Source organism: Marmota marmota, unplaced genomic scaffold (assembly GCF_001458135.2).
Source record: "Marmota marmota marmota unplaced genomic scaffold, marMar, whole genome shotgun sequence".
Classification (NCBI taxonomy): domain Eukaryota; kingdom Metazoa; phylum Chordata; class Mammalia; order Rodentia; family Sciuridae; genus Marmota; species Marmota marmota.
Window position 1 is genome coordinate 27,432,226 of NW_026000185.1, and position 13,088 is coordinate 27,445,313.

General features: G+C 41.6%; 1 protein-coding gene and 2 non-coding genes across 4 annotated transcripts in view; all 3 read left to right on the forward strand.

Annotated features, from left to right (window-relative positions):
- Positions 1–6: 6 nt before the first annotated feature.
- Positions 7–13,088, forward strand: part of Bcl7b (BAF chromatin remodeling complex subunit BCL7B) — a 26,847-nt gene continuing 13,765 nt past the window's right edge. For both annotated transcript variants that reach the window (XR_007342750.1, XM_015491431.2), the window contains exons 1-2: positions 7–537; positions 3,945–4,020. Coding sequence is in view for 1 of the 2 variants with exons in the window: in XM_015491431.2 (XP_015346917.1) it covers positions 482–537; positions 3,945–4,020 (132 nt within the window). In the remaining variant the exon portion in view is untranslated. The remainder of the gene's footprint in view (positions 538–3,944; positions 4,021–13,088) is intronic.
- Trnav-cac lies at positions 3,526–3,598 on the forward strand. The gene has a single exon. It is a non-coding gene; the product is annotated as a tRNA-Val (tRNA).
- On the forward strand, positions 5,218–5,324 carry LOC125612424. The gene has a single exon (XR_007342786.1). It is a non-coding gene; the product is annotated as a U6 spliceosomal RNA (small nuclear RNA).

Here is a 13,088-nt window from a genome sequence, read left to right on the forward strand (position 1 = left end):
GGCTGCCGGACGCGGAGTCCGGTGCTGCAGTGGGGCTTCGTTGCCTACCTGCCGCTTGTCCGGGGTGGAGAGCCGCGGTGGAGTGGCCCGCCGGGCTGCGCGCGGTGCTTGAGAAGCCGCCGGAGATTGCGAAGTTTCGGGGCAGATGGCGCACTCCAGGAGCTGGCGCGGTCCTGAGGTGGAAGCCCTGCGCTCCCGAGACCCGGCTCCTAGTGGCTTGGAAACGGCCCTGACGTCGGCCGAGCGCCCGTCTTGTTATCAGGAGCTTCACCCGTTATATTTCCAGTTCGAGGCCAGCCTGGGAACATAGATTCTGCCTCGACAAACAAAAAGGGCTGGGGATGTCGCTCGGCGACTGAGCGCCCCTGGGTCCAGGCCCCCACCCTGAAGACAGGGCAGCGTTGGCTTTCTCCCCAGGAGCCTTCCAGCCGCTGAGATTTAGTGCAAATATGAAGCAGTTCTTGGCTTCTTTGCCCGGGGCATGTGGCATACCTGTGATCGCAGCCGCTGGGGAGGCTGGAGGATCCCAAGTTCTAGGTCAGTGTGAACAGTTTATCGAGACCTTGCCTCAAAATGTCAGAGAGGGGCTAGGGATGCAGCTCAGCGTTCAAGGTTCTGGGTTCAGTCTCTAGTAGAACCGCAGAAATAATTAAGTAATAATAGATTATGGCTTCCCTCTCCACATGGAATCCTCCTAGGTTTTGGTGAGACCTAAAAGTCCCACGATTCTCTTCCTTGCCATCGTTGTTCCAGCGGTCTATGCCATAGGGCTCTCCTCTCCCACCTGGAACTCCACGCCTTCCCTGGTGGATCATCCTGCTGCTGCTCTTGCTCATCGTCCAGTTCGGTCGTGTTTGCTTAATTACATTTTACTCACCTCAAGTACTAGAGCGATTTTTTAGAAATCTTTCTGGTCCTAGATGGATACAATCCTGTGTTTTGTTTCTTTTTATGTGGTGCTGAGAATCGAACCCAGGGCTTCACGCAAGCACTCTGCCACTGAGCTACAACCCAGTCTGGAGTGATCTTTTTAAAGTGTACTATAGCACCCTTCTGCTTCCAAAGTAATGCTTAAGGGCCTCTTATTTTATGATAAAGACCAAAAAAGGTACTGCCTCTTTCCCAGGATGCTGGTACCATACTTCTGTTCCTGGTGCTGGGTATCCTCCTCTCTCCTCCTTGCCTAATTAATTTCTGGCTCTGCTCCAAAGTTTATTTTTCAGGGTCAGCAACTTCCCCCCCACTACATTTTTTTAAAATTGGTGCATTATAGTTTTTTTTTGGTGGGGGGTACTGGAAGTTGAACTCAGGAACACTCAAATCACTGAGCCACATACCCAGCCCTATTTTTGTATTTTATTTAGATACAGGGTGTCACTGAGTTGCTTAGGGCCTTGATGTTGTTGACTGTTGCTTTGAACTTGAAATCCTCCTGTCTCAGCCTCCCAAGCTGCTGGGATTACAGGCTTGCACCACCATACCTGGCTGTGGTGATTTTTAACATATAAAAATGGTTATTTAGCCAGGCAGCATACACTTGCATAGTCCCAGCTACTAGGGAGGCTGAGGCAGGAGGATCTTTTAACCCCAGGTGTTTGGGGCTAGCCTGGGCAACATAGAAAGACTGCTTCAGAAAAGAAAGGGTCTGTAGGCCATGTGATGCATCCCTGGGCCCTACCACAGGCTCCTGGAGTGGTCTGTTGGGAAACTAACTCCAGTTTACTAAGTCTTCGTTTTTCTTTGTTATGTCACAGTCTCTCAAATTTTTATGTCATTATTTGCTGAACAGAACAGCAGTTACTGTTTTGGCTTTTTTGTAACTTCAGATCAGACTTAAAACTTTCAGATGCAGTGGGACAAACCTGTTTCCTTAAAAGGCGGAGGCAGAAAGATCACAAGTTCCAGGCCAGCCTGGGCTTGCAGAAGTAATTCTAGAACAAGGGAGTCCCTTTATTACATTTCCTTTTCACACATGGGTTCACAGTTCTTAAAGTATATTGAAGGCGCGAGTTCAGAACAGTGAATTTAGTTTAATCCGGACTACTTGTGAGACTTTAAATAATGACCTATGGAGTGACTGGGGCAAGACAGTCATTCCACCTTATGTCTTTGCTTACTTTGTGGGTATATAGCATCCACCTTATCAGAGAGGCTGAGACAGGGTTTTCTGTAGAGCTTTGATTTTCAAGGTGTATTTCCTCTTTATTTAACCTTTTTTATTTTCTTTTATTTTTTTTTTTGTAGATGGACACAATACCTTTATTTATTTTTACATGCTACTGAGGATTGAACCCAGTGCCTCATATATGCAAGTCTTGCGCTCTACCACTGAGCCACGACCCCAGGCCCTAATCTTTTTTTTTTTTTTAAATATTTACTTTTTGGTTGTAATTGGACACAGTACCTTTATTATATTTATTTATTTTATTTTTTTAAAATTTTTTAATATTTATTTTTTAGTTTTCGGCGGACGCAACATCTTTATTTGTATGTGGAGCTGAGGATTGAACCCGGGCCGCACGCATGCCAGGCGAGCACTCTACCGCTTGAGCCGCATCCCCAGCCCATATTTATTTATTTTTATGTGGTGCTGAGGATCAAACTCAGGGCCTCACATGTGCTAGGCAAGCGCTCTATTGCTGAACCACAATCCCAGCCCTTTATATAGTCTTGACAACCCAGAATGGGAAGGGATCCTCCCACTTCCACTGTCATTGCTCCCCATCACCTCCTACCCTTGAAGCAGGAGTGTCTTGTGATTGTTTATCCCTTGGAGGGACTTCTGAATGGAAGACAGAGAAGAGGAACAGTGTGGGATTAACCTAGAGAGATTTGAAGAGATTATTTCTAAAATTATCAGCCTTCTTTTTAAAATTTTTTTTTAATATTTATTTTTTAGTAGTAGTTGGACACAATACCTTTATTTCACTTATTTATTTTTATGTGGTGCTGAGGATCGAACCCAGGGTCTTGCACATGCAAGGCGAACGCTTTACCGCTGAGCCCCAGCCCCTTAAAATTTTTAATTTAAAAAAATCTGTCCTAGCTACCCACAGTGGCACATGCCTGTATTCGGTACACTCAGGAGGTGGAGGCAGGAAGATTGTAAGTTGGAGGCCAACCTCAGCAATTTAGTGAAACCGTGTCTAAAGAAATAAAAAGGGGGCTGGGGTTATGGCTCAGTGGTAGAATGCTTGCCTAGCATGTGTGAGGCGCTGGGTTAGATCCTCAGCACCACATTAAAAAAAATAAAATAAAGGTATTGTATTCAACTACAACTAAAAAAAATATTAAAAATAAAAAAGTCCGGGTATGGTGGTGCAGGCATGTAATCCCAGCAGCTCGGGAGACTGAGACAGGAAAATCATGAGTTTAAAGCCAGCCTCGGCACCAGTGAGGTGCTAAGCAACTCAGTAGACCTGGTCTCTAAATAAAATAAAAAATAGGGCTGGGGATGTGACTCTGTGGCCAAATGCTCCTGAGTTCAATCCCCAGTACTCAAAAAAAATAAAATGAAATAGGATTGGGGATGTGGCTCAGTTGGTAGAGTGCTTGCCTCACATGCACAAGGCCCTGGGCTCAATCCCCAGCACCACCAAAATATAAAAAGGGCTGAGGATGTAGCTGAGTGGTAAAGTGCCCCCTAGGTTCACTCCTCTGTACTGCAAAAAAAACCAAATAAATAAAAGTGTGTGTGGGCAGATTTCTTAACCTGATTAACCTCTGAAACGGTGTCAGGCTACCTTTATTCCTGTCATCCATACTTGGGTAATTGATGATTTCTTATTCCCCAAACACAGCTTCGGTTATAATTTGACAGACGAGATATTTTGAAGGCATTTCAGAGTGAAGGAATAATCTGCTGAGAAATAAAAAAGCAAAAGTTAATGAACAGAAAAATCTGTTTATTGTTTTATTAGTTATAAGAAATGTCTTTCTTGTAGGGAGAAAAAATGGGTGACTGTCGGTGACACATCCCTTAGGATATTTAAGTGGGTTCCTGTGACAGACAGCAAGGAGGTAAGTTTGGAAGAAAATCAAAACAACAAAAAAGGTACCCATTCTTTCTTTGATTACATCTTATTTATAAACGAACTGACTTGCACAAAATTGAGTTGAAGATGATACTTCAGGTACTCTTTGTCATTGGTCCATGCAAAGTCACTAGTATTTTCTCCCTTTGTTCACTTCCTATGATCCATTTGACGTTTCCAGGTCTTGACAGACTGCTCCCAGGCCTGCTTCCCATGTTTGTAAGTATAGTTGTATGGACCCACAACTGTGCCAGTGACTTATTTTATTCCTTGTTGTTCGTAGGTGGTTTTGAGCCACAGTGGCATAGCTGTATAGTTGCTGTAAGACCTGACGGCTCACAAAACCTAAAATGTTTATTCTCTGACCCTTGGAGGTTTGGCTCAGTTGTAGAGTACATGCCCAGCGTGCTTAAGGCCGCGGCCTCCTATCCTAGCATCACAAGAAAAACAAAAAAGTGTACTGACTGATGCTTTTATCTGATTGGCTATTGATTGCAGTGTGTGTATTATATGTATAAATACATACCTTTCTGATTCTGATAAATGCCTAATTCATCATCCCTCTGTTGATTTGGATACCTGTAAATTATTGAAAAATACATAACATTGTTTACATGTGTATTGTTTTCAAAACGTCCATCTGTTTACATCTGTAAACCATTTTTCCTTCTCTTTCATTCAGCTGTGATCTCAAGAACTTGCCACATATCTGTAAATGTGGAGACTCTTGTATTGTGTCCTCTTATGTGCAGTGATCACAGCTGCACATCCCTGCATCACAAACACCCACATTACCTGCAACCTTTTTTTCCCCTAAATGTTTTTTTTTTTTTTTTTTTAATTTCGAATGTAAAACAGAGAGAAGGGGCTGGGAATGTAGCTCAGTGGGTAGAATGCTTGTCTGGCTTGCATGAGGTCCTGGGTTCCATCCCCAGCACTGAAAACATACACACACATAGGAAAGTACAGTTGTACAGTCTAATAAATAAATACAAAGCTAATATCCTTGTAAAAACTACCCAGGTCAAAAATAGAGTATTACCTAGGCTGGGTGCACACCTGTAATCCCATTGCTTGAGAGGCTGAGGCAGAAGGATCACAAATTCAAAGCCAACCTCAGCAGTTTAGCAAAGCTCTAACTAACTTAGTGAGATCCTATCTCTAAATAAAAATACAAGAAAGGGTGCTTGCTTCGGCAGCACATATACTAAAATTGGAACGATACAGAGAAGATTAGCATGGCCCCTGCGCAAGGATGACACGCAAATTCGTGAAGCGTTCCATATTTTAAAAAAAAAAAAAAAAAATACAAGAAAGGGCCTGAGGATATGGCTCAGCAGTTAAGCGTTCCTAGGTTCAATCCCTGGTACCAAAATAAATAAATATGTAATAAAAATAATAATTAATAAAAAGGACTGGGAGTGTTGCTCAACAGTAAAGTGCTCCCTTGGTTTAGTTCCAAAAAGGAAAAAAAAGGAGTGGGGATGTAGTTCAGTGGTTCTGTCCCCAGTATTACCAAAAACAAAAGAAAACACTGCCAACTCGTTTTAGCAGCACCCTTCCTACCCTCTAGAGGAAATCAGTCTCCTGCTTTGACTTTTCTTTGCACTTCTCTAGTCATTTACAAATGTTTTTTCCTTTTTTGGGCGGGGGGTGCAGGGGCGAGTTAGTACTGAGCGTTGAACCCAGAGATGCTCTACCCCTGAGCTGTGTCTATCCATTTCTTTTATTCTTTTTTTTTTTTTTTTTAAAGTCTTTTAATAGTTTTTTTTTTAGTTCTCGGGAGACACAACATCTTGTTTGTATGTGGTGCTGAGGATCGAACCCGGGCCGCACGCATGCCAGGCGAGCGCGCTACCGCTTGAGCCACATCCCCAGCCCTCTTTTATTCATTTGATACCTGGGATTGAACCCAGGGGCACTCGACCAATGAGCCACATCCCCAGCCCTATTTTGTATTTTATTTAGAGACGGAGTCTCACTGAGTTGCTTAGTAGCTCACTTTTGCTGAGGCTGGCTTTAAACTCAGGATCCTCTTGTCTCAGCCTCCCCAACTGCTGGGATTACAGGCCTGTGCCACTGTACCCAGCTTTTTTTTTTTTTTAAGTTGTTATATATTTATTTAAGTTGTTGATAGATCTTTATTTTATTTATATGTGGTGCTGAGAATTGAATCCAGTGCCTCACACATGCCAGGCAAGTGCGCTATGCTCAGCCCCAGCCCTAGCCCCCACCCAGCTTTATTTTTTTAAGGGTAGGCTCATCTCTAACTTGCTTCTGTCTTGGCCTCCTGAGTATCTGGGACTGCGGGCATGTGCTGCACCTAGTGGAAGTGTTCAATTTAAATATGGACAAAATAATCGATCTTTGTAATTGATACTTTTAAATTAAGTCTTAACAAATCTTTGCTGCCTCTGAGGCTACAGAGATATTCTTCCTTATAATCTTCTGTAAGTTAATTGTTTTGTTCCCATTTATGACACATCCAGAACTGATGTTTATGCTTGAGTGGAGGAGAGGCTTGATAGAGGCTTGATATCACTTTTCCATGTGGATACACTTTTCCCCATTTAATAGGAAGAGGTGCTGTTTCCCTCATCCCCCATCCCCAGGCATATTTAGAATGCGGCCAAGCCCTCTGCTCAATTCTGAAAGTCCTGTAGAGTGAAGCATTAACCGCCCTCTGAGATGCCAGCAGTGCCCTCTGAGGATTGTTGGTTGGGTTTTCAGGTGTACTAGTGTGCTGGTGTTGGTGTGTTTTAAAATCTGTTAGATAATTTAGTTATTTTGCCTTTTTCACTCTATATCCGTCTTTTCATTTTTTTTCCCACAATACACTCTCTCGATTCTAAAATCTTTTTTAACAATTAGTTTTTATTAGTAATTTCTTTGGTTTGTTTTCTGTTTTATTAGTTTTTGTCATTGTTGTTATTTTCTTTTTTGTTTTATTGGGTTTACTCTTTTGTTCTTTTTCTTGCCTATTTTATTGAGTATATAAACTCCTTTTAAGTAGCTTTTTTTGTTGTTGTTTTGATTTGGTTTGTTTTTTTTTTTGTACACTTCACCGCAGCCCTTTTTTATTTTTTATTTTGAGACAGGATCTCACTAAGTTGCTAAGGCTGGCCTCAAACTTGTGGTCTTCTGCCTCAGTAGCTGGGATTATGGGTATGTGCCCTTGTGCCCAGCTTCATTGCTTTAAAAGAAGAAAATACGGCTGGGGTTGTGACTCAGTGGTAGAGCACTTGCCTAGCACTTGTGAGGCTCTGGGTTCGAGCCTCAGCACCACGTAAAAATAAATACCATTGAGTCTATCTACAACTAAAAAAAATTTAATAAAAAATATACATTCAGATTGAGATGCAAAAATTCATTGTATTTCTGTAATTTCTTAGCTATGTGTAATGAAATTGAAATAAAAAGTTCCAATAATATCAAATATTATGGAAAACTTAGGAATGAATTTGAAAAAAGGATCCTACAGCCAGCCCTGTGTAGCAAAGAGTACAAAACCTTGCTGAGAGAAGTTAATGGAGATGTGGGTCTGTACTGTGTTCATAGGTCAGATCCTCCACGTTCTTAAAATGTCAGTCTTTCCCCCAAGTGATTTAACTTAACCAAGTCTAAATTCTTCGTCTTTTGAAGCTTATAAGAAATCTGGTTGTAAAATTTGTGTTTAACTACAAAGGATTTTCAATAGCCAAAATAACTTAAACAGCAAATTTGGCAAGGTCATACAACCTAACTCTAAGACTTAATACAAAGCTACAGTAATAGGGTGGTGTGGTATTGGCAAAAAGGTAGACGCAGGTCTATAGAATTTTAAGAATCTAGAAATAGACTCTAGAAATTATATTGTACCTGATCACTTTATTTTTGAAAAAAGGTAAAAAGGAAGTTCGGTGTGGGAGGCATACTTTTTCAACATGTTGTCTGGTGCAGTTGGATATATTTTTAAAATATTGCCTTTCCTCATACCATATATCAGAATTAACTCATGATGGATCCTAGGTCTAAATGTAAAAGCTAAAAATGTAAGACTCCTAGAAGAAAAGAGGAAATCATCTTAACTGCCATTGCATTTGATAGAGATTTCTTACATGACACAAAAAGTATGAACTATAAATGGTCAATCCATTGTACTTCATCAAAACTAAGCCACTTTGCTTTTTAAAAGTTAAAAAACAAAAACATGGGCTAGGATCATGGCTCAGTAGAGCACTTGCCTTATACAGTGGGTTCAGCTTTCAGCACCGCATATAAATAAATGAATAAAATAAAGGTCCATTAACAAATAAAAAAATTGAAAAAAAACCCTAAACATTCCACTTCTTTAGTTGTCTCCCACAAAATTTGACGGATATGCATATCAAAATGGCATTGACAGGGTCATTCAGTGGTGGTTTTTCCTAAGTCCTGTTTTATTGTTAGAGACAGATCTTGCTGGATTATCCAGCTTCATTTCTCTCTTGCTGTGATACATCTTTCAAGAGTTTTGTCAAGCTGACCAAAGTGAAGCACACCTGCAATCTCAGGAACCCTGGTGGGAGGCTGAGGCAGGAGGATTGCAATTCAAGGTTACTGTCAGCAATTTACTAAGACAATATCTCAAAGGATAAAAATGTGCTGGGGATATAGCTCACTGATGAAGTGCCCCTGGGTTTAATCCCCAGTACCAAAAAAGAAAGAGAAGAGTAGTAGGGTCTCACTAAAATTCTGAGGCTGATCTGGAACTTGCCATCCACCTGCCTCTTCCTCTGGGGTCACTGGAATTACAGGTATGTGCCACCGCGCCTATTTCTTAACCTCTCTCTCTCCTGTTTCATCTCTTGTCTTTTCCTAACACATTCTGAGTTTCTGTGGAGCCAGTTTTCACTCATTAGGCTTTTCTCCAGTTGTATCTATTTCTTTCTTTTTTTCCTTTTTTTTTTTTTAGTTTAAGTTGGACACAATACCTTTATTTTATTTACTTATTTTTATGTGGTGCTGAGGTTCTAACGCAGGACCTCGAGTGGGCTAGGTAAGTGCTCTACCGCTCAGCCCCAGCCCCAGCTGTATCTATTTCTGCTTACACTCACTTTATTTTTGACAATTACATTCTTTTTTTTATTTTTCCAATTTCTTTCTTTTTTTTTTTTTTTTTTTNATCTTCAACTCAATTTTGTGCAAGTCAGTTCGTTTATAAATAAGATGTAATCAAAGAAAGAATGGGTACCTTTTTTGTTGTTTTGATTTTCTTCCAAACTTACCTCCTTGCTGTCTGTCACAGGAACCCACTTAAATATCCTAAGGGATGTGTCACCGACAGTCACCCATTTTTTCTCCCTACAAGAAAGACATTTCTTATAACTAATAAAACAATAAACAGATTTTTCTGTTCATTAACTTTTGCTTTTTTATTTCTCAGCAGATTATTCCTTCACTCTGAAATGCCTTCAAAATATCTCGTCTGTCAAATTATAACCGAAGCTGTGTTTGGGGAATAAGAAATCATCAATTACCCAAGTATGGATGACAGGAATAAAGGTAGCCTGACACCGTTTCAGAGGTTAATCAGGTTAAGAAATCTGCCCACACACACTTTTATTTATTTGGTTTTTTTTGCAGGGGGATGGTACCAGGGATTGGACTCCGGGGCACTCAACCACTGAGCCACATCCCCAGCCCTATTTTGTATTTTATTTAGAGACAAGGTCTCACTGAGTTGCTTAGTGCCCTGCTGTTGTTGACTGGCTTTGAACTCAGGATCCTCCTGTGTCAGCCTCCCTAGCCTCTGGGATTACAGAAGTGCTGACAATTACACTCTTTATTGCCAGATTTCCTGTTTGTCCTGTCACCCTTACCTTCCCCAGAGGATTTACTGTTTAACTTGGTCCTTCTGCCCCATTAGTCTGCTTAGGCTCTAGGCTGTGATTTGTTCTTTTATGGCTTCATGGTCCTCCAGTTCCTGGAGTTTTTGGTGGGGCTGGTACTGGTTATTGAACTCAGGGGCACTTGACCACTGAGCCATGTGCCTAGCCCTTTTTTATATTTTATTAGAGACAGGATCTCACTGAGTTGCTTGGGGCCTCTCTGAATTGCTGAGGCTGGTTTTCAACTCTTGATTCTCCTGCCTCAGCCTCCTGAGCCGCTGGGATTACAGGTGTGGGCCACCAGGCCCGACCATGCCTAGAATTTTTGCTGTGCACTTACTTTTTGTTGCCCTGGGACTCTCTCCGCTGCTTTAAGGAGTAAAATGTGATTGTGGAAGGATGGAAATCTAGGCCTAGTTCCCCTCCTCTAAGTGAACATAGGGGAGGGGGCTTGCCTCAGGCCAGCCTTCCCCCTTGCCCTCTGCCATCTTCTGCCCAGGATCCTCCAGTATCGGTCCTAGGTGCTCATCCAGGAAGGTCCAAGGCCACACCCAGCCTTGATTGCAATGACATTCTTACCCCTAAGGCCAAAGTTCGGAGACCTCAGTGATGCAGGTGGGGGCCAACTCCCCCTTGTTCCTCTCACAGACTCTGCCACCTGGTCCCTCTTGGCAGCCCAGCTCAGTGGGTCCACCCCTTGGTGAGTGCAGAGCTGAGCATCACAGCCAGCAGGAGAGAGAGGAGAGGTTGATCTCTTGCGACAAGGCAAGGAAAGAGATGCACATAATTCCCAAAGCTGAGCAAACAAAGCAAGGAGCTTTTACTGGGGAAACACGTATCCACTCCTGTAGGAAATCCTTGTTGTCAGTTGTTGCAGGAGGTGGGGGTGGGGCTCGTTCTTGAGCATGTGCACTTGGACATCGCGCTTCTCCGTACATCACATGTTCAAAAAATGGTAGATGGGAATTTCTTTGGGTAGATAATATAGGCTTATAATAAGCAGAGTTTACTCTAGGTCACCCAAAAGGGGGTGATTGCAGTTTGAGCTGGTTGCATTGTAAGTTTCTCTAGAGAGCCTTAAGTGAAACAAAAACAACTTTAGATATGCCAAAATAGTCATTTAAAGGGACTGCAGCTTCTTCCTGAAGGCTTAGGTGGTTGTGCCTGACAGTACATTCTCACAGTGCTTATGCTGGTTGTTAAGCTGGGCTCTGGGGTTCAGCAGCTGGTCTTCCCTCCTGTGGTCCATGGTGGTGTGCCATGTCCTGGCATTGACCTATTAGACTAGGGAAAATAGGAAGGATGATGATCACGTTGGTCAAGGAAAAAAATGTGAAGGAGACCAAGCAATGGGCCTCTGCTGAAGGAGAGTCAGTTGGTATAAACTCCTAGAGGTCAAGTTAGCTGCATATATTTATGTTTATAAGCTTTCAAACTTGCAAGATATTTATCCCTTTGGTCCATAAGTTTTTTTTTAAGTATTTTTTTATTATTAGTTGTTCAAAACTTTACATAGCTCTTGACATATCATATTTCATACATTTGATTCAAGTGGGTTATGAACCCCCATTTTTACCCCATATACAGATTGCCGAATCACATCGGTTACACATCCACGTTTTTACATACTGCCATACTAGTGTCTATTGTATTCTGTTGCCTTTCCTATCCTCTGCTATCCCCCCTCCCCTCCCCTCCCATCTTCTCTTTCTACCCCATCTACTGTAATTCATTTCTTTCTCTTGTTTTTTTTTTCCCTTTCCCCTCACTTCCTCTTATATGTAATTTTGTATAACAATGAGGGTCTCCTTCCATTTCCATGCAATTTACCTTCTCTCTCCCATCTCTTGTCCCTGTTTAATGTTAATCTTCTTCTCATGCTCTTCCTCCCTGCTCTGTTTTAGTTGCTCTCCTTATATCAAAGAAGACATTTGGCATTTTTTTTTAGGAATTGGTTAGCTTCACTTAGCATAATCTGCTCTAATACCATCCATTTCCCTGCAAATGCCATGATTTTGTCATTTTTTTAGTGCTGAGTAATACTTCATTGTGTATAAATGCCACATTTTTTTTTATCCATTCATCTATTGAAGGGCATTTAGATTGGTTCCACAGTCTAGCTATTATGAATTGTGCTGCTATGAACATCGATGTAGCCGTATCCCTATAGTACCCTTTTTAAGGTCTTTAGGGAATAGTCTGAGAAGGGGAATAGCTGGGTCAAATGGTGGTTCCATTCCCAGCTTTCCAAGGAATCTCTATACTGCTTTCCAAATTAGCCGCACCAATTTGCAGTCCCACCAGCAATGTACAAGTGTACCCTTTTCCCCACATCCTCGCCAGCACTTGTTGTTTGACTTCATAATGGCTGCCAATCTTACTGGAGTGAGATGGAATCTTAGGGTGGTTTTGATTTGCATTTCTCTGACTGCTAGAGATGGTGAGCATTTTTTCATGTACTTGTTGATTGTTTGTATGTCCTCCTCTGAGAAGTGTCTGTTCGGGTCCTTGGCCCATTTATTGATTGGGTTATTTGTTTTCTTATTGTTTAATTTTTTGAGTTCTTTGTATACTCTGGATATTAGGGCTCTATCTGAAGTGTGAGGAGTAAAAATTTGTTCCCAGGATGTAGGCTCCCTATTTACCTCTCTTATTGTTTCTCTTGCTGAGAAAAAACTTTTTAGTTTGAGTAAGTCCCATTTGTTGATTGTTATTTTTAACTCTGTGCTATGGGTGTCCTATTAAGGAATTTGGAGCCAGACCCCACAGTATGTAGATTGGAGCCAACTTTTTCTTCTATCAGATGCAGAGTCTCTTATTTGATATCAAGCTCCTTGATCCATTTTGAGTTAACTTTTGTGCATGGCAAGAGAAAGGGATTCAGATTCATTTTGTTGCATACGGATTTCCAGTTTTCCCAGCACCATTTGTTGAAGATGCTGTCCTTCCTCCATTGCATGCTTTTAGCCCCTTTGTCAAATATAAGATAGTTGTAATTTTGTGGATTGGTCTCTGTGTCCTCTATTCTGTACCATTGGTCCACCCGCCTGTTTTGGTACCAGTACCATGCTGTTTTTGTTACTATTGCTCTGTAGTATAGTTTGAAATCTGGTATCACTATACCGCCTGATTCACACTTCCTGCTTAGAATTGCTTTTGCTATTCTGGGTCTTTTATTTTTCCATATGAATTTCATGATTGCTTT